At 39.6% G+C, this 25,478-nt stretch overlaps 1 protein-coding gene across 9 annotated transcripts in view; it reads left to right on the top strand.

Annotated features, from left to right (window-relative positions):
• SRPK2 (SRSF protein kinase 2) overlaps positions 1-25,478 on the top strand; it is a 286,551-nt gene that overhangs the window by 111,921 nt on the left and 149,152 nt on the right. For 2 of the 9 annotated variants that reach the window (XM_034964710.2, XM_034964709.2), the window contains exon 4: positions 20,202-20,265. The exons of 6 other annotated variants lie outside the window; for them this stretch is intronic. In XM_034964710.2, the coding sequence (XP_034820601.2) occupies positions 20,202-20,265 (64 nt within the window). Of the gene's footprint in view, positions 1-20,201; positions 20,266-20,768; positions 20,859-25,478 lie in introns of those variants that run through there. One more of the 9 variants, XM_034964716.3, reaches the window with a different exon arrangement.

Here is a 25,478-nt window from a genome sequence, read left to right as displayed (position 1 = left end):
TTGAGGTAGTCTGGAATTGAACCTGTGATATCCTGGAGGTATGTCTTTATATTTAAGTATACAGTGAGAGTGATTTTGTTATTACATAATGATGTGACTGGAAGGAAGTTATTTTTTATTTTTATTTATTTATTTTTTTTGAGACAGAGTCTTGTTCTGTCGCCCAGGCTGGAGTGCAGTGGCGCCATCTCGGCTCACTGCAAGCTCCACCTCCTGGGTTCACGCCATTCTCCTGCCTCAGCCTCCCAAGTAGCTGGGACTACAGTCGCCTGCCACCATGCCCGGCTAATTTTTTTTTTTTTTTTTTTTTTTTTGTGCTTTAAGTAGAGACGGGGTTTCGCCATGTTAGCCAAGACGGTCTCGATCTCCTGACCTTGTGATCTGCCTGCCTCGGCTTCCCAAAGTGCTGGGATTACAGGCGTGAGCCTCCGCACCTGGCTGGAAGTTATTTTTTAAAAAAAGGAAAACTAGAATTTCTGAAAGCTTCGTTATTGAGAGATTTTATACTTACCTCTTTATTGTGGTAGCCCTTTTGTGGTACGCAGCAGCTTCCTAAGTCAGTGTCTAGACATTTGGCTCCAGTTTCTTTAGCACGTGTCTTCCTCCCCTGCATGGTCCAGGAGAAGAGCATCTGGGAGGATGGCTCTACTTATAGACTTGGAGTTTTTATCCTATATTTTTATCATGTGATTCTCTGTTTCTAACAGCAGTATCTTCTGTAAGCATACTCCACCCATTTCGCAGTAGAAACTTGTTATTTTTTGGGCTGCTTAATTAATATGTTTTTATATATTTTTGTTGTTGTTGTTTATTTGAGATGGAGTCTTGCACTTTGCACTGTCGCTCGGGCTGGGGTGCAATGGCACATTCTTGGCTCACTGCAACCTCTGCCTCCCGGGTTCAAGTGATTGTCCTGGCTCAGCCTCCCAAGTAGCTGAGATTACAGGTGCCCGCCACCACGCCCAGCTAATTTTTTATATTTTTAGTAGAGAAGGGTTCACTGTGTTGGCCAGGCTGATCTCAAACTCCTGATTTCGTGATCCACCCGCCCTACCTCCCAAAGTGCTGGGATTACAGGCATGAGCCACCCCACCTGGCCTTGTTTGTTTGTTTACTTACTTATTTATTTTAAGTTCAGTGATTTATTTTAGCAATTTTGTTATGTTGTAAGATCCTACTATGGGTGGAAATAGAAGGGACAGACTGAATTTAAATTTTTAACGCTAGTCTCTTTAGAATGCCAGTTGTACAACTTCCATAAGACTTCCTTTTTAAATGATAGAATAGAGTGAGAAGAATTTAGTTGTTATTTTTTTCCTTTAATATAACACTGTCAGAATCCCAACAGAGCATTGCTTTGACCTTGATTAAAGTGTGAATTTTATTTAAAAGTGAAAATTGGCATTTTGGAGGCTATTTATAATGGTGTGATGGCAGCGTTTTTGTGTAGTGCCCATTTGAAAGCCATATAACCACAAAAGGCATGTATTTTAAATGGGGCATCCTTTGGTAAGACAAGATTATTTAAAATATACATTTTAGTTACACAAATAATATCTGTAAAAAATTAAAGTGCAAATAAAGGTAGGTCTTCCTGCCTGTGTTTCCTCTTTCTACACCCCATCCCCAGAATAAGGAATATCATTTTATAGTTATTTTTTATTTTTATTTTTTGAGATGGAGTCTCACTGTGTCATCCAGGCTAGAGTGCAGCGGTGTGATCTCAGCTCACCACAACCTCCACCTCCTGGGTTCAAGCGATTCTCCTACCTCAGCCTCCCAAGTAGCTGGGATTGCAGGCGTGTGCCACCACACCTGGCAAATTTTTATATTTTTAACAGAGACGGGATTTTGTCATTTGGCCAAGCTGGTCTTGAACTCCTGACCTCAAGCGATCTCCCCTCCTCAGCCTCCCAAAGTGTGGGGATTACAGGCGTGAGCCACTGCACCCAGCCATTTCCTAGTTATTTAAGAATATATTTTACATGTATATACACATGTATATGTACCTGTGAAATATCTATAACAATGATAGTATATTCTGGGTATTCTACAAGCCACTTTGTGAGAGTTATGTTTTAGATATCTTTATCAGTACATGTGGATCTTCTGCATCCTTTTCAAATGCTGTATATTATGAATGTACCATAGTTCATCTGACAGTTGCACGGCTATTCATTACTTGCTGTTGCATACAGCAATGTGACAAACATCTTTGTGTGATTCTCCTAGGCCACGTGTAAATGTCTTTCTAGGGTAGATTTGGGAGAGGAATTGCTGGAGCATACATAGCCAGCATTCTTCATATTTAAATCAATAAGTAGAATAGTGTTTGGCATGACTGACTAATTAATTGTTTGTGAAATGAATTATGCATTTGCAATATTGTCATTTTAGTTAGGGAGTGCCAGTGTAAGTAAAACCAGTGATCTCAATACTGGCTGTGCATCAGAATTGCTTATGGAAGTTTTTAGGTGTTACCACCCCCAGAGAGTGATTTCGTTGGTCTGTAAATCAGTACAGCTGTCCTTTAGCATGAAGAGTAAAATTAAATACAGAGGATGCATTCTGAGACTGTCTTAGAATGCCCAAATTACCCAGCGCTTAACTTAAATGTAGTTTACCTCATAAACTACGGTCAAATATAGCAAAAAATTTTGATCTTCTTTATGGACAGTTAATATGTTAATGACTTTTACCCTCCAAACACTTAGCATAGTAAATCTAATAAATAATTGTTTTAAGATTAGCAGAGAGGACAAAAGAAATTATTTGTAGAGGGATGGAGCAGCAAGATTATAAACTTGAAGTCTGAATACGACTGGATTTGTAGGATTGCATCATAGCTTTTACAAATATGAATGTAAAGGAATGTCATTGAAAAATTTGAGGACATTTTAAAGTGGAGATGCATAGAACATAGTGGCTTAGAACCCAAACCCTATGTACAGACTGTCTTGGTACAGATTTTCCCTCTACCACAGTGGCTCTGTGATCTTTGACAAATTGCTTAGCCTTTTTGTACCTCAGTTTTCCTGTAAAATGAAGATAATGCGATAGTATTTATCTTACAGGGATATGGGAGTATCAACAGAATTATTATATGTAAAGCAAATAGACGCATGTCTGATACATTGTAACTGGTGTAAAATGCTTGTTGTTTCTGTTTCTACTTTGTATTAGGCAGTTCTTGCATTGCTATAACGGAATACCTGAGGCTGGGTAATTTTTAAAGAAAAGAGGTTTAATTGGCTCGCGGTTCTGCAGGCTTTACAAGCATGGGTCCAGCATCTGCTTCTGGTGAGGCCACAGGAACCTTACAATCATGGTGAAGGCAAAGGGAGAGCAGGTGGTCAGATGGGTTGCGTGGTAAGAGCTGGAGCAAGAGAGAGCGGGAGGAAGTGCCAGATACTTTTAAACAATCAGATCTCATGTGAACTCACTTGTCACCAAGGGAACAATGCTAAGCCATTCATGCGGGATCCATCCCAGTCCCCGTGATCCAAACACCTCCCACCAGGCCCCACCTCCAAAACTGGGGATAACATTTCAGCAGGAGATTTGAAGGGGACAAATATCTAAACCACATATAATTTATTTGAAATACAATTATTATTCTGATATTTTAATGTCAAGCACTGTTTCATGCTTAAAATGCTGTTTCTTTTTTCTTTTCCTTTTCCTTTTTTTTTTTTTTTTGGAGACGGGGTCTCACTCTGTTGCCCAGTTTGGAGTGCAGTGGTACGATGTTGGCTTGCTGTAACCTCTGCCTTCCAGCTCACGCAATCCTCCCACCTCAGCCTCCCGAGTAGCTGGGATTATAGGCGTGCATCACCACACCCAGCTAATTTTTGATTTTTTTGTAGAGATAGGGTTTCGCTATGTTGCCCAGGCTGGTCTGGAACTCCTGGGCTCAAGCAATCCTCCTGCCTTGGGCTTCCAAAGTGCTGGGATTACAGGCTGGAGCCACCGCACCTGGCCAAAATACTGTTTCAGTGTGATTGGAAACCAGCAACTCAGTACATGGCCAAAGCTGATAAAAATGAAGAACTTGGATCCTGGAATATTGACTCAGGGTAACTTTATTATAACAAAGCTAAGACTCTTGTATGTCCTTGCTGTGCTTAAGACCCTGTATGTTGATTCTTGCTTATTAAATTGAAGAACGAGTTTAGATTTTTAGTTGGTGCCTATGTGGGAAACCTCACAAACAGCAAGACAGGAATAAAGTAGACCCAGCCCATTTGGCTAAAGTGTTTGTGGTACTTCATAATATTGTATAAAGCACCAAAGTTTTGAAAGTAGATTTTACTATTACTTGCTGCTGTGAAAGATATTTTTATAGAAATAAGGGACTACTGATGCTCGAGGTGAGAATTTTAGGATTTACAAATGAGAGAAGTGATAATTGGCAAAGCTCCTGAGGGGTACTGTGTGGGAGTACAGACACAAAATGAATTGTGGTGAATTGACAAGCCTTATAAATAGCTCCATGAAGTTTAATATTTTTCCCCCAGCATGATATAAGATTTTTTAATTTTGCTTTTAAATCTCAATCACCTGTTGAATCTTTAAATTTGACTGTATAGTTGGTTATGTTTCTGCCGTACTTAAAAGTAGGATTTCTTTGTATGGCACAGAAGGTGATCTGGGAACAGCTCTGCCATTATCTCTGGCTTCATTTCTTACCAGTACCTGCTTAAGTCCTGCCAGCCACCAAAACCACTAAGATGGCGTACACGAGAGGTTCTCTGTAGCTTTGCATGTACCATTTTTTTCTGTTTGGAGTGGGCCCAGTGTTCGTTTCTTCACTTGGCAAAGTCATTCTGACCTTTATAACCAAGCCCAAATGACCTTGATGACCACTCCCTTTCCCTGGTCAGATTGATAACTATCTCCTTTCATGCTCGGCAGCACAGCTGTGGATTTAGGCTTTGGTGTTAGACCATCCCGGTTTCTTATCCTGGCTTAGTTACATACTAGCTCTGCAGTTTTTCTTTAAAAAACAAACAACAACAAAAACAAACAAACAAAAAACGCCCAAGTAACTTGTCAGCATTGTAATCATTTTTTGTTTGTTTGTTTGTTTTGAGACAGGGTCCCTGTCTCCCAGCCTGTCTCCCAGGTTGAAGTGCAGTGGCACCATCACGGCTCACTATAGCGTTGACTTTCTGGGCTCAGCCTCCACTTCAGTCTCTTGAGTAGCTGGGACCACAGGCGTACACCACCACTCCTGGCTAGTTTTTTTTTGTATTTTTTGTAGAAACGGTGTCTCACCATGTTACCTAGGCTGGTCTCGAACTCCTGGGCTCAAACGACCTGCCTGCCTCGGTTTTAATCATTTTAAAGTGTACAATTTAATAGCTTTTAGCATATTCACAATATTTTGAAACTACCACTATTACATAATTCTAGAACATTTTCATCACCTCAAAGAGAACCTCTTTGTGTTAGCAAACACTCCTCATTCCCACCCTGCCCTACCCGCAATCACTAATCTACTTTCTGTGTTGATGGATTTCTCTATTCTGGACAATTTACACACATGAAATCATATAATATATGTTATGTGCCTGGCTTCTTTCACTTAGCATAATGTTTTCAACGTTCAGCCATACGGTAGCATGTATTAGTACTCTTTCTTTTACGTATGTATATACCACATTTTATTTAACATTCCTCAATTGATGGACATATGAGTTCCCACTTTTTGATTATTACGAGTAATGCTGCTGTGAACATTTGTGTACAAGTTTTTGTGTGAAGAGTAAGAATATATGTTTTATTTCCCTTGGGTATATACGTAGGAGGAGAATTGTTGGGTCATATGGTAACTCTGTAACTGTTGTAAGAATTGCCAGCGTGTTTCCAAAGCTGCACCATTTAACTTTCCCACCAGCCATGCCTGAAGTCTCGAAATTCTCTGTCTCCTCACCAATAATAGGTATTATCTGTCTTTTCGATTATAGCCCTCTTGGTTGTGAAGTGGTATTTCACTGTTACTTTGATTTGCATTTCTGTGTGATGACAAATGATGTGGAGCATCTTTTTGTGTGCTTATTAGCTACTTGTTTTTCTTCTTTTGGCACATGTATATTTAAATCCCTTGCCCACTTTATCATCGGGTTGTTGGGTTTTTAAATTGATTGTTAAGAGTTCTTTATATATTCTGGATGCTAGTATTTTTTTTATCAGTTACGTGATTTACAAATATTTTCTCCCATCTTGTGGGTTTTCTTTTTACTTTCTTGATAATGCATTTTATTTTATTTTATAATTTAATGTATTTTATTTTTTGAGACAGAGTCTCACTCTGTTGCCCAGGCTGGAATGCAGTGGCACAATCTCGGCTCACTGCAACCTCCGCTTCCCAGGTTCAAGTGATTCTCATGCCTCAGCCCCCCGAGTAGCTGGGATTACAGATGTTTACCACTACACCTGGCTAATTTTTGTATTTTTAATAGAGACAGGGTTTTGCCATGTTGGGCAGGCTGGTCCTGAACTCCTGGCCTCAAGTGATCCGCCCACCTTGGCCTCCCAAAGCGCAGAGATTACAGGTATGAGCCTCTGCCCCTGGCCCTTTCATAATGTCTTTTAATGCACAAATGTTTTTAATTTTTATGATGTTAAGTTTATTTATCTATTCTTTTATTCCTTGTGCTTTTCATGTCATACCTAAGAAACTGTAGCCTCTTCTAAGGTTATGAAGATTTATTTCTATGTCTTCTTCTAAGAGTTTAATAGTTTTAGCCTTTATATTTAGCTGTTTGATCCATTTTGAACTGATTTTTGTATATGGTGTGAAGGGGAACTCTGGCTTCATTCTCCTGCATGTGAATATCCAGTTGTCTATCACCATTTGTTGAAGAGAGTATTCTTTTCCCATTAGATGGTCTTGGCACCCTGTTGAAAAATCACTTGATTGTAATGTGAGGGTTTATTTCTGGACTTTCAGTTATCTTTCATTGATTTAAATGTCCACCCTTAGGCCTCTTTCCTCACACTTTTCATTCCTATAGCTTTGTGTAGTCAGTTTTGAAGCCAAAACTGACTACGAAGTGTGAGTCCTCCAACTTTTTCTTTTTTCAAGATTGTTTTGGCTATTCATCGTACCTTGCATTTCTACATGAATTTGATGATCAGCTTGTTTGTGTCTGCAAAAAAGGCAGTTGGAATTTTTATCGGGGGATTATGTTGAATTTGTGGATTAATTTGGGGAATATTGCCATCTTAACAATATTAAATCTTCCCATCCACGAACACAGGATATCTTTCCATTTATTCAGGTCTTTCATTTCTTTCAACAGTGTTCTATAGTTTTCAGTGTACAAGCCTTGTACTTCCTTGGTTGAATTTATTTGTAAATATTTTATTCTTTTTGCTGCTTTTGTAAGTGAAACTGTTTAGCTTTGGGATCTTTTTTTTTTTTTTTCCTTAGCAACAGGGTCTCAGTGTGTTGCTGAGGGTGGAGTGCAGTGACTATCCACAGGTGTGAGGATAGTGCATTATATCCTTAAACTTCAAGGCTCAAGTGATCCTCCTGCCTCAGTCTCCACGTAGCTAGGACTGCAGGCATGTGCCACTGCAACTGGTGGGTAGCGCTGGAGTCTTGAGCAAATTTAACTTTTAGTTTCTATGCATGTTAAATGGAAATTATCAGGTTGGTGCAAATGTAATTGCGGTTTTTGCAGTTGAAAGTTAGGAGGCCAGGCGTGGTTGCTCATGCTTGTAATCCCAGCACTTTGGGCGGCCGAGGTGGATAGATCACTTGAGGTCAGGAGTTTGAGACCAGCCCAGCTAACATGGTGAAACCCATCTCTACTAAAAATACAAAAATTAGCTGGGCGCGATGGTCAGTGCCTGTAATCCCAGCTACTTGGGAGGCTGAGACAGGAGAATCACTTGAACCTGGGAGGCGGAGGTTGCAGTGAGCTGAGATCGCGCTACTATACTCCAGCCTGGGCGACCTAGAGAGACTCCTGTCTCAGAAAAAGCGGGGGAAAAACCAAACAACAAATACAACAACAAAAAGAAAAAAAAGAAGGAAGAAATGGGTTGAAAGTTAATGTAAGTTGAGAGTTAGGGGCACTAACTCTTATGCCTTATAAACAAGCTTTTTTTTTTTTTTTTTGAGATGGAGTCTTCGCTCTGTCGCTCTGTCGCCCAGGCTGGAGTGCAGTGGCGCTATCTCGGCTCACTGCAAACTCTGCCTCCCGGGTTCACGCCATTCTCCTGCCTCAGCCTCCTGACTAGCTGGGACTACAGGCGCTCGCCACCACGCCCGGCTAATTTTTTGTATTTTTAGTAGAGACGGGGTTTCACTGTGTTAGCCTGGATGGTCTTGATCTCCTGACCTCGTGATCCACCCGCCTCGGCCTCCCAAAGTGCTAGGATTACAGGGGTGAGCCACTGTGCCCGGCCCCCCCCCCCCTTTTTTTTAATGACTTGTTTTCTGATACATGTAAATAGCCTCCCACAATCATTTTACCACCTCTTAACATAATGAAGTTTGTTTTTGAGATGATTGAGTGGGTGTTGGCTTACCAAAGAAGTTAGAAATCAGGCATTCATTGCCTTGGTGAATTCACAGTTGTTTGTATGCAAAAATTGCAAATAATAATAAAATGAACAATAACATCTTAATTTTTGACTTTTTTTTTTTGAAGACAGTCTCACTCTGTCACCCAGGATGGCATGCAGTGGTGTGATCTCAGTCTTCGCTCTCACTGCAACCTCTGCCTCCCAGGTTCAAGCGATTCTTGTGCCTCAGCCTCTCCAGTAGCTGGGATTATAGGTGTGCACCACCACACCCGGCTAATTTTTGTATTTTTAGTAGAGATGGAGTTTCACCATATTATCCAGGCTGGTTTCGAACTTCTGACCTCAAGCAATCTGCCCACTTCAGCCTCCCAAAGTACTGGGGTACAGGCGTGAGCCACTGTGCTCAGCTTAATTTTTGACTTTGTACATCCCAATATCAGTGAACCAAGTAGTTTCAGTTGTCTGTTAATATCTGGTATGAAAAAACTGTCTCTTAAGATTATAAAAATACTTATTTTTTCTGAATATTACTCTATGATATAATCTGTAAAATTTATGTATTTTATCAGTAAAATAAATGATATTCATATATTAAGAATAATGCAGGAAAAGCTTTAAAACTTGGCCTCCTGCTGAACACAGCATTGGGTTTCACCTTGAGTTTGGTAACAGCTCACAGTTATCTAAGAACTTGTGTTACTTCTTCTGTCTACTTGACAGAGTCAGGGTAAAAGAGGCTTTGTTCTGTTGAGGGGCTGGATTAACTATTAATGATACTTTGTCATAGTGAGAAACCTTTAGATAGTTTTCAGAGATTGGTTTCACCACATTTCATTGCTAACGGGAGTAATTGTGAGGCTAATAAAATTAGAAATTTATTTAATACATTGTTGTATTTAGTTCTCAAATTTTATACCGAAACACTGGTAACAAACAGTTCTGGTGAACTGTGAAGTTTTAGTGTATCCATGCAGCCTTTAGGCTGGGTGGTCTGAGCTTCCTCTCTGTCTTCTTGCTTGTTGGCTTTTGTTCACACCCTCCTGGGGGTAGGGGGAATAGGGATCCCACTTTTGGAGAGAATGACTCACTTTTCTTGCCAGAACTTAGAAATCAGCAGCAAACCCCTTTCCTTTTGAACTAGTATTTCTCTTGGGTTATAAATTTTACTTGGAATAATAATTTTAAAAGTGACAGAAAAACATTTTCTCTCAAACAGAGTTTCTCATAAGTAGTAGCAGCAGCTACCTTGGAAGTTCTAAATCAGAAACCTAACCAGCCTGAGACTACCTCCTTTTCCTTCTTCATTCTCTTCTGCCTGTGCCAACACTGCTCCCTCCTCCCCCGCCCCCCCCCCCCGCCCTCTGGCACCCACTGTAAAGTTTAGAGCGAACATGACATAGTCTGTGGGCACTGTGTTCAGGAGCACAAATGATCTTGCTTTGGAATTGCAGCAGGGGAAAGCTGGTACTGGCAAAGGCTACGTTTAAGGAAGGGGGTGGAACTGGGACTTCATCTTGAAAAATGAAATCACAATCTGAAAGTAAGCCTATTTTATTTAAAAATCTTAAATTGTAATAGAAAATATGTAGTTATTTTTAGAATGAACAAAGATTATTACCAAGTGTTGATTGTTTTTGGTGTACATTTCCATACTAAGTTGTATAATAACATGATTGGACATCTTTTAGGTTATAATGCAGCCATAATGAAGAGCATTTTTACAAGTTATTTTTTTCTTCTTTTTCTTTCTCTCTCTCCTTTCCTTCGCCTTCCCCTTTGTCCTTTCCCCTTCTGCCTTCTGCCTTCCCCTTTTCCCCTTTCCTTTTCCCCCTTTCCCCTTTCCTCTTTCCTTTCTTCTTTTTCTTTCCTTCTTCACGGAGTCTGGCTCTGTCGCCCAGGCTCGAGTGCAGTGGTACAGTCTCAGCTCACCACAACCTCTGCCTCCCAGGTCCAAACGATTCTCCTGCCTCAGCTTCCCAAGTAGCTCGGACTACAGGCACATGCCACCACTCCCGGCTATTTTTTTTTTTTTTTTTTTTTTTGTATTTTTATTAGAGATGGGGTTTCACCGTGTTGGCCAGGCTGGTCTCGAACTGCGGACCTCAGGTCATCCACCAGCCTTGGCCTCCCAAAGTGCTGGGATTACAGTTGTGAGCCACTGCGCCCAGCCTCATTTTTGCAAATTGTTTAAGGGCTTTGTTATGTATTCTCTAATAATCAAATAATTATCTTTTTTTTTTTTTTTTTTTTTTTTGAGACAGAATCTCGCTGTGTCGCCCAGGCTGGAGTGCAGTAGCGTGATCTCAGCTCACTGCAACCTCTGCCTCTGGGTTCAAGCTATTCTCCTGCTGGGTTCAAGCTATTCTCCTGCCTCAGCCTCCTGAGTAGCTGGGATTATAGGCATGCTCCACCACACCTGGTTAATTTTTGTATTTTTAATAGAGACGGGGTTTCACCTTGTTGGCCAGGCTGGTTTCGAATTCCTGATCTCAAGTGATCTGCCTGCCTCAGCCTCCCAAAGTGCTGGGATTGCAGGCATGAGCCCCACCGCGCCTGGCCTCAAATAATTATTCTTGAGCCACTTAGCATGTTATTGTCCTTGTTGATTTTTCTCTTCATTTACAAACCTCATAAACTGCTCCTCTGTCCTCATTTATCATTGATTTTGCCTGGCTTTCTAGAATTTCTTTAGTATTTTCTGTCAACTTTGTCACTTTTTTCATCTTTTGCAGATTTTTTAAGTTTTCACTTGGCTCTAGATTTGTATTTTATTGAATTGTTAGACTGTGTGATTATTAATGAGAGAGTGACAAAGGATTTTGATGGGTGGGGATAAAAGTTAGTGATAATTGGGGATAGTTTTTTGAATGCTCAGTTTACCAATGATGATTTTTATGTTTTGCAGAATTTCTGCTTTTCTGTGAATTCTCATAACAGAGGACTTCAGTAATGAACACTGGGATAACAGGGACTCCCTTTTAAGGCTAGACTGGCCTTAGCAGATGTTGGTCAGTTAATCATCCACCCTCCTAGATTACGCAGAGGAATTGCTTTATTCTTGCACCTTTGTGAACATTCACTTATGAGTCAGTCAGTTTTGAATCAGGACCTCAATACTTGGCTTCAGATAGCAGTATTAGAAATTGGCACCTAAGCCAGAAAAGCCTTTGCGGGCCTTTTGCCTTTCAGCGAGAAGTCTCTTAAAAATACTAAGTTGGGCCGGGTGCAGTGGCTCACGCCTGTAATCCCAGCACTTTGGGAGGCTGAGCTGGGTAGATCATGAGGTCAGGAGACCAAGACCATCCCGGCTAACACAGTGAAACACCATCTCTCCTAAAAATACAAAAAATTAGCTGGGCGTGGTGGTGGGCGCCTGTAGTCCCAGCTACTCGGGAGGCTGAGACAGGAGACTGGTGTGAACCCGGGAGGCGGAGCTTGCAGTGAGCGGAGATCATGCCACTGCACTCCAGCCTGGGCGACAGAGTGAGACTCTGTCTCAAAATAATAATAATAATAATAAGTTGGAGACACCAAGAAGGGCTCCATAAGCATGTATCCTGAGGCAGTAGAATGTGTAAACATGTGAAATAGAAGAAGCAGTTAATTGGTAGTGGCAGGAGAAGTAGAGTTAGGATGGGAGAGGTGTTGAAACCCTAGAATAGTGGAGCATTAAGGTGGAGAACCATCCCACTGAACACCTGGAAATATTGATTTGGGAGCTGCTCTGACTTCTGAAGAAGCATGTGGTTTTGAAGCCTGCTGAGGCATTTTCCTCTTAACTTCTAGGTATATTCTTGCAGTATTCCCTGTCATTTCAGGCAACCTTAACACGTATTTGTTTCTTTTCTTTTCAGACAGATTCTTGCTCTGTTGCCCAGAGTGGAGTGCAGTGGTGCAGTCTTGGTAAACTGCAGCTTCAACCTCTTGGGCCCAAGTGATCCTGCCATCTCAGCCTCCTAAGTAGCTGAACCACACGTGCATGTCACCATGCTTACCTAATTTTTTTTTTTTTTTTAAGAGATGAAGTCTCACTATGTTGCCCAGGCTGGTCTTGAACTCCTGGGCTTAAGCGGTCCTTCTGCCTTGGGCTCCTTAATTGTTGGGATTACATGTGTGAGCCACCTTGACCAGCTGCATTTGTTTGTCATAGTCTAAAGTGGCTCCAGATAAATGTAAGGCACGAATTAATTTTTAAAAATCTTCCTTATGGGCCAGAAGTGGTGGCTCATGCCTTCAATCCTGGCACTTTGAGGGGGCCAAGGTGGGAGGATCGGTTGAGCCCAGGAATTCAAGACCAGCCTCGGCAACATAGCGAGACCCTGTCTCTACCAAAAAAAAAAAAAAAAAAAAAAAAATTAGCCAAGCATAGTGATGTGCATCTGTAGTTGTAACTACTCAGGAGGCTGAGGTAGAGGATTGCTTGAGCCCAGGAGTTTGAGATCCCAGTGAGCTATCGTTGCACCACTGCACTCCAGCTTCGGTGACAGAGCAAGACTCTGTCCCTCTAAAAAAAAAATATATATATATATATCCTCCTCATGTACACCCCAAACAAAATTAAGTTTGTGGATGATTATGTAAAGAATTTGGCAAGTAAAAGGAAGTTTATTAAATTTGCCAGAATGATTCCCATTGAAAAAGTATGTAGCTCTAATTATTTAGGTAGAATAATCTGCCCAGTTATTATGTCTTTTTAAATTTCCACTTGACAAAAGTCAGGGTCCTCATGCCCAGGTTTAGTGATCTGAATGACAAAGGAGCATATCATGCCCACAGCTTCTGTGTGTTCTTATGTTCCCCTCACTCCTAGGATTCTAGGTTGATTCAGGGCGGCTCCGTTTTTCTCCTAGGATGTCTGTATCTTTGAAGCACCACCCCATGGGACGTCATTTTGAGTAGAGTTACTGGTAATCTGCTACTCCTCATCAGGGTTCCAGGGGCTTGGCTTAGTGCTGTACTGATAGCCCTTAGTTAGTGGTCTGGGAGCCTTAAACTTACAGTGTGTTACAACGTAGACAGGTGAAGCATTAGAGCTCCTAGGCCATTAACTGAAGAGTTAAAAACTGTTCATCTTCATAAGGAGTTTGAGTATCTTTTACGGTGTGAGTAAAAACAAGAATAAAAGAGTTATGAGGAAGATCTGTAGGTTGGATGCAAGAGAATGAATGGGGAAATCACAGTGAATTGTTGGCTTTGAGGGATGTATAAAGGGGATGAATAAGAAGAGTATCATGCCCCAGATGATTAGTTGTTTCAATCAAGTAAGTTGATTAATAAGGATAATTTGAATTGATTGGAGATAAAAGAAAATAGCATTTTAAAAGCTGATTTAAAATAAGATTGAAATGTCCTACTGTTACCAAAATGCCAGGGGTTTGGTCTAGGTCCTGCTGCTCTCCACAAGGAAAGCCAATCACTGGCTGGGCACTGTGGCTCATGCTTGTACTCCCAGCACTTTGGGAGGCTGAGGCGGGTGGATCACTTGAGGTCAGTTTGAGACCAGCCTAGCCAACATGGTGAAACCCCCGTCTCTACTAAAAATACAAAAATTTGTCAGGCGTGGTGGCGGGTGCTTGTAATCCCAGCTATCCCGGAGGCTGAGGCAGGAGAAATGCTTGAACCTGGGAGGCGGAGGTTATAGTGAGCCGAGATTGCGCCATCCAGCTTGGGCGACAGAGTGAGACTTTGTCTTCAAGGAAAAAAAAAAAGCCAATCACTGAAAGAACAAGTATTACCGAGGAAGAAGGCTTTAATTGGATGCTGCAGCAAGGAGATGGGAGCTCAGTCTCAAATCCATCTCCCAGACTAAAACCAGAGCTTGATATAGCAGGGAAGAAATGTAACAGTATGTAAGAAAATAGGAACTAGGGAGGGGCAAGGAAGCAATCATGATGAATGAGGGATCCAAAGTGTCATTGTCTGGATGTGGTGATTTGGTGAGTTTCAGTTTTTTTTTTTTTTCTTTGAGATGGAGCCCCACGCACATAGATGGCTCTCTGTGGTCTCCCTATTCATCCGTCTGCTTATACTTTTTTTTTTTGAGACGGAGTCTTGCTCTGTCTCCCAGCTTGGAGTGCAGTGATGTGATCTCGGCTCACTGCAACCTGCAGCTCCTGGGTTGAAGCGATTCTCCTGCCTCAGCCTCCCGAGTAGCTGGGATTACAGGCATCTGCCACCACGCCAGGCTAATTTTTGTATTTTTAGTAGAGTCGGTATTTCACCATCTTGGCCAGGCCGGTCTTGAACTCCTGACCTCAAATGATCCGCCCGCGTGGGCCTCCCGAAGTGCTGGGATTACAGGCATGAGCCACCGTGCCTGTCCTTCAGTTCTTTGAGAGAGAGAGAGACGGAATTTATTGTTAATTTTTTTTTGGAGGCTTGAGGGTCCTTTGCTGAGGAAGGAACTTAGATAAAACATATTTGTATTATGCTTTAAGACCAGAAAGGTCAGTTTCTGTGTTTATCCAAAAGAACAGCCTATGGGACTATTGGGTGGGTTTTACTATTTGGGTTGTTGAGGTTCTTGGAAATTTTACTGTAGGTCTCAGCAACAGTAATCTTCTGGAGAAGATGAAGAATGTGATTGCCTCCAGTATCTTTTTGCCCCTTAGATTTCTCCTTTATAAATTCATGTGGTTCAGCTATGAGATGATCTGAGGATCAGTCAAGTTCTAAAATTGCTTGGATCTTTGATTAAATGTATCTGGAAATGTATATTTAAGAATAAATTAATGTAGCTCAATTGTAACTAACATTAGATTGACTGTAACAGGCTGAGAAGACTATGAAGGTGTCAGCAACCAATGTCTGATATGCCAGGCTGTCTGAATTGAACATTCAGGTGCCTGTTGTTAGGGAAGCAATGGTCTCATGGGGACTGAAACAAGTAATTTATATATTTTAGTAATTTGGTAATGCAAATACAGAGACGTAGAGGAGGTGAACTTAATTCTGGGAATGTGTTTGTGTGGAGGTAACATTTGGGACTGAGATTAGAAAAGTGAGTTGGGTAGCTAGGCGTGGTGGTGCCCACCTGTAATCCCAGCTACTCGGGGGGCTGAGGCAGGAGAATCGCTTGAATTTGGGAGGCAGAGGTTGCAGTGAGCTGAGATTCCACCACTGCACTCCACCCTGGGTGGCAGAACGAGACTCTGTCTCAAAAAAAAAAGAAAAAAAGAAAAAGAAAAAACGAGTTGGGTGTACAAGGGAGACGACTGAACGGTGGTATTCCAGGGAGAGGAAACTGTATACGAAAAGATTTAGTGGCGTGAAAAAGCATGGCATGCTTGGGGAGCCATGTAGACTAGAGCTCAGTATTTCCAGAGCGTATGATATAAAAAAGAGAGAATGGAGGGAAAGATAATTCTTTTTTCTTTTTGAGACGGAGTCTCTCTCTGTCACCCAGGTTGGAGTGCAGTGGCGCGATCTCTGCTCACTGCAACCTCCGCCTCCCGGGTTCATGCCATTCTCCTGCCTCAGCCTCCTGAGTAGCTGGGACTACAGGTGCCCGCCACCACGCCTGGCTAATTTTTTGTATTTTTAGTAGAGACGGAGTTTCACCATGTTAGCCAGGATGGTCTCTATCTCCTGACCTTCGTGATTTGCCTACCTCAGCCTCTCGAGGTGCTGGGATTACAGGCGTGAGCCACCGCGCCCGACCGGGAAAGATATTTCAAATGAGATTGGGGGAACTAGCCTGGGATCCCTCAAACATTTCAGGTTTGGTAGGGCAATGGTGTTGCTGTTCACTGAGATCAGGAGTATATAAGAAGACATTAGGCTTATAAGTTTATGGGTTCAATTTTAGACATTGCATTCAAGCCATGCAGAGACTGTCTAGGTGAAAATGGAGGATATGTGGTTCTGGGTTGTAGGAGAGAATATTGGGCTGGAAACTAAGTTACCGTTATCATCAATGCCCTGTAGTTCTTGATGGCAAGGGTGTATGTAGATAGAAGGATCAGTGAGTGAAAAGAGGGTCCTTACAGGTATCACCAGCATTTAAGGGCTGCATGGAAGATAACGGTCTTGCAAAGTACCCAGAGTTAGAAGGAGAAAGCAAATGTAAAAGCATTTAAAAAAAGCCACAAAAACTTATGTCCTCCTATAATGTTATTTAGCAGTTAAGAAACAAAATTATGACTAAAAATAAAAGCAACCATAATTTAAAATATATTTATTCAAACTACACAGGAACGGCTTGCCTGTTTTCTGTGTGAAATAAGCAAGTGTGGTCTTGAGGTGGGAGTAGGGCAGATGGTAAAGGATTGATTAAAGGCTGAGATGTAGAAGGAGCTGTTGAGTGTACTGTCAAGCATTTTCAGATTACATCCATAGGGAATACAACTGTTAAATAATCAGGTTGATGGACTTTTTTTTGCACTCATTGGTCTAAATGTATACATGGAGACAGTGGGTGCTGCTTTGGAAGAACCATGAAGTGGTGGGCAAGAGAGTCATTTTAGAATCTGACTTGTAAAAGCAGACTGGATCTCTATATCAATTCATGTAACAAAATCTAGAAGGTTCTAAGATTTACATGCAAATACTATTATAAAGCATATTAGAGGAAAATTGGATGAAAAATTTAAAAACTTTGGTGTGAGGAAGGTGTTTCTAAGTTTGTTTCTAAGTTTATCAGGAAGGCCAGAATTTAACAAGGAAAAGATTGGTTGACTTTATTGCAGAAAAATAAAGTGTATAGGGTCCCAGATACTACCCTGGAAGTAATTGAATAAAATTCCAAAACAACTGACTAATTGAGGGGGAAAGTGTTTGCAGTGTGTGTAAGAAAGTGTCCTGAGCATGGTCAAGGGAACGGTTGGCTCAAGAGGTAGAGGTTCAAGAGTCTGTGGACTGAGGAGCCTGGAGTCGATAGCCAAGCCTTTTCTAATAAGTCATATCAGTATGGACATCCAGGTCCCCCCGATTATGGCAGGTGTTGTGGTGGAATGGAAATCAGTGGAATTCTTCATGAATGTGGGGAATTACCAGACCTATGGATGATAAGGACAGGGAGGAGTTGATGGTAGCATAGACGGAGTACGTGGGCCTCAAAGGATACAGTATCATAGTGTTAACGTTCCTTGATTTCTGAGTCCTTCTGGAGCAATGAACAAATCTGAAGGTTTAGAGATAAGGTGAAAATGAAGTTAGAAACCTTTTCATGTATTATTAGAATCCTCTTTGGTTTGGGGCTTCCAGTGTCACCAGTCAGAATATGGTTTATAGCTTGAACTTTTCTTTCCAGTGTTTACAAGATAGGCATTAACTTCATTAGAGCTGTGTAATTTAATCTTGGGCTTTTTCATCTTAAGTGCATTGATATACGTAGGTATACTGAAGTGTGAACTTTTTGTTGTTTTGGAATACAAAATTGCCATGATGAAGATGGATTCAAGTGTAATCTCTTTTCTGAAGCAGCAAGTTGATACATGGAGCACAATTCTCTAGGAAGGGAGGCTGAGATACAGATTAAAGTTAAGTTCCTACCTACAATAACACTACAGTGATAAAAATGGGGATGTTGAGGTTGATGATAAGAAGGAGAAGGTGGATTTAAACTATGGAAAAACCATTTAACATTGGACAGGCCTGGTATCCTTCATTAACTAATTCAGTAAATATTTATTGAGAGATGAAGCAGGGAGGGCTCACGGCATCCCAGGCACAATACTACTTTATTTTCATGGGTTATTTCATTAAATCCTTGCCACAGCCTTTCAGATATATGTTATTGTCCCCATTTTACAGGAGAGGAGATAGAGGCTTTAGAGAGTTTAAGTAATTTCTCCAAGGTCATACAGCTATTAAAAATGGCAGAGGAGGCCTGGTGCTGTGGCTCACACCTGTAATCCCAGCACTTTGGGAGGCTGAGGTGGGCGCATCATCTGAGGTCAGGAGTTCAAGACCAGCCTGACTAACATGGTGAAACCCTGTCTCTACTAAAAAGACAAAAAATTAGCTGGGTATGGTGGCGGGTGCCTGTAATCCCAGCTACCCGGGAGGCTGAGACAGGAGAATTGCTTGAACCCGGGAGGCGGAGGTTGCAGTGAGCCGAGATTGTGCCATTGCACTCTAGCCTGGGCAACGAGTGAAATTCCATCTCAAAAAAAAAAAAGGGGCAGAGGAGGCTGTTCCTAAATCCAAGGCAGAGTCTGAGCTCTGACACCCTGCTCCTTCCAAAATGAGGGGAGGGGCCCTGCTGAGGGCTCACTGTGGCGCCATGTGCCTGATCCTCAAGGCGAGTCTCAGCATCACCCCAGCTATAGGCGCTGTGCTCTGCTCTCCCAGTGGCTAGGCAGCTTGGCTACACCCTGTGGTAGATTCTGCTCTCTCATCAGGTATTCATGCCGCTTTTATAATGCTCATTGAAGTTATAAGCTTAAAAATTTGGGGAAAATCTTTATTTTAACAACGCTGAGAGGATATTTCTGTACAGGTCCATTGTATTTTATGGAACTAATTTTTATTCCTTTTTCCTTTGCATCTTCTCATATTCAACTTTGATTTATATAGTCAACATTTTTTAAAAAATTTGCTTTACTGCTTAAAAAACTGTTGAGGTCTATTTTGAAATCCTGGTACTGTTGATAGCATTTTATTGGCACTAATTTATTTTTTAGTATGTGAACTTTTTATTATGAAAGCACACTTGAGTTTTAAAAATCCAGTTGGAAATACTTATTAGGGATAGGAAAACAGCTTTACACATGAAATAGTCTGGGTAATAGGACCATGTCAGTTTTATTAACTTAAAATTATGTGCTTTAGTCAGTCGTTGATGTTTTAAAGGAAACGTATTAGATTGTCTCCTTATCTTTTCCCTCTCTTATTTTCACCCTTCCTTCCCTTTTAGTCTGTTATCTCCCTTCCAAATCAGTATCAGCAATTATCTTTTAATTAAGTTGAACTGGTGCTTACATTCCTGTTGTAGATGTCTATTGTCAATCCTTTCCTAAAAGGACAAGTATATTATCTCTGCTCGGTAAATGGGTGTTGCTGTTCACTTGTACTGTACTGCTAAGGAGGAGGGGAAAATTAAGGTATAAAATCAGAAGTCTCTTTCTAGAGGAGTTAGGAACACTAGATATTAAATGTGTCTTTAATTAAACACAATCAAGAAATTAAAACAGGTTAAACATTTTGAAATCTATACATCGGGGTTCTGGTTTAATATTTCATTCTTAAGTGACAAAAATGATTCACTGAGCCATATTTTTTAGGGCTAGTGAAATAGAAACAGCCAAGGGTTGCATATCTGTTTATTACAGCCTGTGACGTGATTACCCAGGCTTCTCAAATTATCTAGTATATTTAATTCAGATGTTCAAGATTTCTTGTTTGTATTTTATTTTGCTAAATTGAAAATCATCTTGTAGAACCATGCTAGTTCTACCTTAAAAAAGAAAACACCCCTCTGCTTTAAAGAAATGGTACTTCCTGCTTTCATAAACAGTCATGTGCATAGTTTAGCAAGGCCTGATGCCTCTGGAGCTTTTTCCCTTTATAGCACCATTGAATCCCAGTCCTAACAGAAGTACTGCGAATCTTGTGGCCTCATTCTGAACAAAAGGGATTAGAGAAGAAAAATCTCTTGATATAAGGCTTGAAAGCAAGGGCAGGCAATCTTGGTTGTGAATATTTTCTGATTTTTCCAGAAATCAAGCAGAAGATTGAGCTGCTGATGTCAGTTAACTCTGAGAAGTCGTCCTCTTCAGAAAGGTACAGCTACATCTCTTGCATGAACAATTAATGGTGTAGCATTGCTAAGAAACAAACCAGGACATATTTTTTTTTCTTGTCAAGTTTGCTATATAACGTATTGTCCTGCATGCTGGTATTGTGCTGTATTGAAGATGTGTATTTGGGCAAGCTGTTCTGCTTTTGCAAAGGGTGATTGATTTTTTTAAGAAAAATAGTGGAGCCTGATCAGCTGCAGCATGCACACCATAACACAGCAGACCGCTGGTTCATGTGTGACAGCTGTTGAAGGCTTTAAAAATAATTTAGCTAAAAAGCAGAAAAGAAAAATCTTGCTTTTTTAAAGGGAAATGCTGTGAGGTTTTCTTCCTATATGTTGAGGTTGCTGCTCTACAGAATTACGAAGGTTATTTGTAAAATGTAGGTTAAAAATACTTGATTTTGGGTTGTAATAAATATTTATTCTTATATGGTAAGGGAGTGCCATTTGTAAATAGCTTAGGAATTGCAAACCCACAGATTAGTCACATTCTGAAAGAGAGATATGATGCTTCTTCAAGTCTGTGCTAGGAAATGGAACAGTCACTGCATGCAGTAATGGTTCATGCCTGCAGGTAAGGACAAAATGACTCAGAAGTATTTTTAAAGCAATTATTTTATCTGTCAATCATATGATTATATCTGAAAAGAGATATTTCATTAAAATGACTGTTTTGCCTTATAAAAAGAATTAAGATGTTTTTATCTGAAGTCAGAAATAAGGCTATAGTTGCCTATTTTGATATGCAAATATTGTATTCAGTTCTGTTTACCAAAATAGTGTATACTACATGATGTCTTAAATTGAGATTCTTGGGCATACAGTTGATGCTTACCTTTCTCTTGGTTACCTAATAGGTTATACTTAATATTGATATTTTATACTTAAGGTATATGTTGATTTATCTTTTCTAGGGTTTGCAGGGTTATCTTTTTTGTTCATAGATGTAATATTTAGAAAAATAATGGAGAAATAATGTGGTAGTTAAGGAATGATACAGAAAAAATACAAAAAAAATGAGTTGAAGAACCTACCATGGTAAAATGGATTTATTTAAAGTATGCTAGTATATGAAGGACATAATCTGATGTGAAATTATCATTTTAAATTGATTTATTAGTATAATCAGGGGAAAAAGCTTATGGCTCTAACTTAGGGCATCACAAATAAAAATGATGTTACTGCTTTTGTTAGAGACTGAAAGTAGAAAATTTTAGGACTGCTAGTGTTTATTTTTGTGTGGCTTCTAACTTCTGGTTTGTGGCTAGCCATCTGATCTTAAGCATTCTGTTTGCTGAGATGAGAAACAGTCTTCAGCCTTGTGAATATTCTGCCAGTAAAATGGTGGTGATGGGAAGGGTAGAAGAGGGTGGTGTGCATAGTGAACGACCTGGGTATCAGCTGTAATGTTAGAGTTTGGTACTAGGAAGAGCACTCTTAATGAGATGACAGTAATAATTACATTAGCTTTTTGGAATATCATGAATTCTTTACTGATAAATTGAGGGTTGGACAGAGTGGATGAATATTATTGAGAAACAAATTAGGAGTGGATGAGGTTTTCTGGTTAAAATACATTCTGTAAGGAAAGATATTCTAAGATATTTTAGTGATTTTATTTATTTACTTACCTACACTCTGGTGGTTATTTGAAGGAAAGGGAGGACTCATGTGGTCATGATTTTAAAGTTTAGAAATCAGCCACTATTGCTTCTGATAACTTCATACACAGTTTTACCAGAGATTACTTAATTTATGTATTATTATTTCATGGCCATTATGCTGTCCTGACTTAATGGTTGATAAATGTAGCTTATAAATCAGACAACACTTTGCAAACATAGAATTTGTTTCATTAATGTAGATATATTACAACAAGAAGGTACTCTCCCTCGCCCCTACTTTTTATTAAAAGTCATATGGTAATGAACAGTCAAATCATTTGTCTTTTTAATTTGTTTGGAGGAACTTGAAAAATAAGAATCTGAAGTTTAAAAAGAATTTATGGCTTGTAACACTATATCCTGTCCAGGAATTTAACACCTTACAATATCATGTAGCATTATCATTACATTCTTAAATTCCTTGTTCACCAGTCCAGCTACATTTTAAGAGTTTTTGCTTTCACTTAAAAAAAAAATAAGTTAATGGTTTGAGGCATGGTGCTCTAAATCTTAGAGATATTTGGAATTTGCATATAGTCAGTGTTCCCATCTATCGACTGGTAGAAAGGATGAAGAAATCTGACTTCTTTCTTTAGCAGGGGAGAAACTGCTTGATTGTAAGCAAACCAAAAGTTATCATTCACCACAACTGATTTTGTTCCTGCAGTATAGAATTATCTTTTGATAATTCAGAAAACTGGGTAGAGAAAAGTACCTCTAAATACAAAATATAAATACAAAAACCCTGATGTGATTATTTCTAGTAATTTTTCATCTCATTTTTATCCTTTTAAAAGAATTGCTAGTCTTGCAAGAGCTTAGTATTGGTTGAATTGTTTTTGTTCAATTTTATAAAATGGGAAAAGCAAAACAACCTAATTTATTTTTGTAGAATCTTAAGAGTCCTTCACTGAAAAATATACATACGATTTGAAGTAAAATTATAATGGAATTTGAAGGTTGTTTGGGGGGCTAAATTGGGAAATACGTTATCCTAATAGATCTCAATAACACCTTGAAATCTAAAATTATGTTTTTACCTTTAAAGGAACAGTGGAAGTCTGAAGAGTGCCATTTTGTAGGGGAGTTATGGAGTACTTCTGTTCTGAATGGCTGACTCCTAAGATCAAAACTATCAGGGTTACAAAACGTTAGTTTATTTTTTGGTTTTGTGTTTTGAAGAGAGAGAAAAAAACTCAACATAACCATTTAAAAAATTAAGAGCAGAGAATGCTATTGAATGAATTTTTTTAAAAAAAAATGCCTAATGATGAATGAAAAATGATGTATATAATAGTTACGAGGAAGATATTTGCTGCAAGACAGTACCCTCTGGAGATTTTAGGGCTAAATCCTACTACAAGTATTTTCCTTTTTTTTGAGTGCCTGTTGAATGAATGAATTCATCTTGAATATAGTAGAGTCGGTGCTAGACACATTTTTACTCCCTTGTTTACTCCTGTTTACAGTAATAAATGTGAATATCGGATTAAAAAAACTAGGTTTTCAAGTTCTCGTTTCTTCATTTTGCCCTTTCTTAGCTAGAGCACTTCTGGGATTTATGGGGTAATGTGCGTGGGGGAGAGTAGTAGTAGTAATAACCATAATAGCTAAAAAGGTATAGTACAGTTGTCCCTTGGTGTCCAAGGGGGATTGGTTCCATGACCCCCCATAGGTATCAAAATCCACAGATGCTCAAGTCCTTCATGTAAAATGATATAGTATTTGCACATAACCTGTGTACTTCGTCCCATATGTTTTAAAACATCTCTAGATTACTTACAATACCTAATACAATGAAAACACTCTGTAAATAGTTGTTATATTATAGTTTAAAATTTTGTATTATTGTTGTATTTTATTTTTTATTGTTTTATATCCTAAATATTTTTGATCTGTAGTGGGTCGAATCTGTGGATGTGGAGGGCTGACTCTAATCATTTATTAAACAGTCTAGATACCAGTTCTGAGTGCTTTATAGGTGAAGAGAAAGAGGGAAGGGGTGTGTGTGTTGTGTGTAGAAGGAATGGTTATTGGGAGAACTGTTTAATAAATCATCCCAGAAGAATCCTGTGTGAACAGAAGGTACTTTACCGTACTATCATTTTTGTCAAACTTTATTGCTATTTCTTCAGGGAACTCAGGTAACAAAATTTGTACAATTCTTAATCAGTAAAGAAAGTTGAGCCCAGAGTGGTCAGAGCTGATTCCCAGTCTGCCTAGGTAAACCCAAGGAGGGCTGAGGAGTTTGTGAGATGAGGAGATCTGAGAAGCTGAGACTGCATTCACACATAGCATTGCCCACATCTGCTGTTCAGTGTGAGTGGATGTTGTTTTAATTGATAAAGTTCACAATGAACTAAAAATTAACAACTCACAACAGTGCTATGTAGGTTTGCATTTTCTCAGGGAACAGATACGGAAAGGATAATTTCTTTTTGCATGTTTGTGGGTTTTTGATGTATTTTAGTGTTTAAAAGGGAGTCTTTATACTTGTAGCTCAATAGATAAGAACTCCTAGCCTAGATCCTTAACATTTCAGTTAGCTAGCCAATACTGAATTCACAAATTGTAGCTGTCTTGTTCAGGAGAGGAGAGAAGCGGAGAGGGAAAAAGTGTCATAGTAATATTTATGCTGTGGCCTATATTCTACCAATGCCGAATAAAAAGGATTGGTGAGAATTGATAGAGATTGTGTGTTGTCCCTTCTCCAATATAAGGGTATTTCAAATCCATAAGGAACCCAGGCTGTTTTTGTGTGTGTATTTTAATTGTTCTCTTCTTATTTTGGTGCCTCGTATGCAAAGGTGAAAGTGATACATAGTGATGTGTGGATGCGGAGAGCAAAAAGCTATACCTGGAAAAATAAGGAGAAAGGAAGGGAAAAAATTCAAAAGTGAGGAAGGTACCAGATGAAGAGAGAAAGAAGTAAAGGGCATTCAGTGGAAAAGGATCCTGGACCAAGATGTCTTTGATTTGCTCTTAAGTTGATATATTTTCTTTTATGATGTGTGGTGGACTAAGAGCAGTTATAGGAGGAGAACCAAAGGGTCTTTCTTCATTGTTTTCCCTTTCTCCCCCCGTTGCAATGCAAAGACTAGGAAAAACATTTGTTGATAACTATTTTTCCCTTTTCCAACTCCTGCTCTGCCATTGTTGGCTTTCTTTCTCTCCTTGTAGAGGTGTACTTGTTCCTGAATGAGATGACATAGTGGTTGATTGTGTTGTCTTCTCATCACTCAATTCTTTATTTAATTTTTGTTAGTATTTTCATTGAAGATACGTATATGGAATAGTACCCAGATCATAGATCTTTATGAAATACAATTTATTGAAATTTTTTTTCAGTGTTTTTGTTTGTTTGTTTTGTGTGTGTGTGTGTTGTGCCTAAGAAATATTTGCCAAGCCTAGGGTCACTAATATTTTCTGCTAGATTGACTTTTAGGAGTTTTAGGATCTTAACATTTAAGTCTGTGATTCATTTGGGGTTTTAGTATTAAGGTAAAGATTGAGATTCAATTTTTTGCATA

The sequence above is a fragment of the Pan paniscus genome, chromosome 6 (assembly GCF_029289425.2).
Source record: "Pan paniscus chromosome 6, NHGRI_mPanPan1-v2.0_pri, whole genome shotgun sequence".
In the NCBI taxonomy this organism is placed as follows: Eukaryota; Metazoa; Chordata; class Mammalia; order Primates; family Hominidae; genus Pan; species Pan paniscus.
The sequence above is the reverse complement of the archived record's forward strand: the minus strand, read 5'-3'. Positions and strand labels throughout refer to the sequence as shown.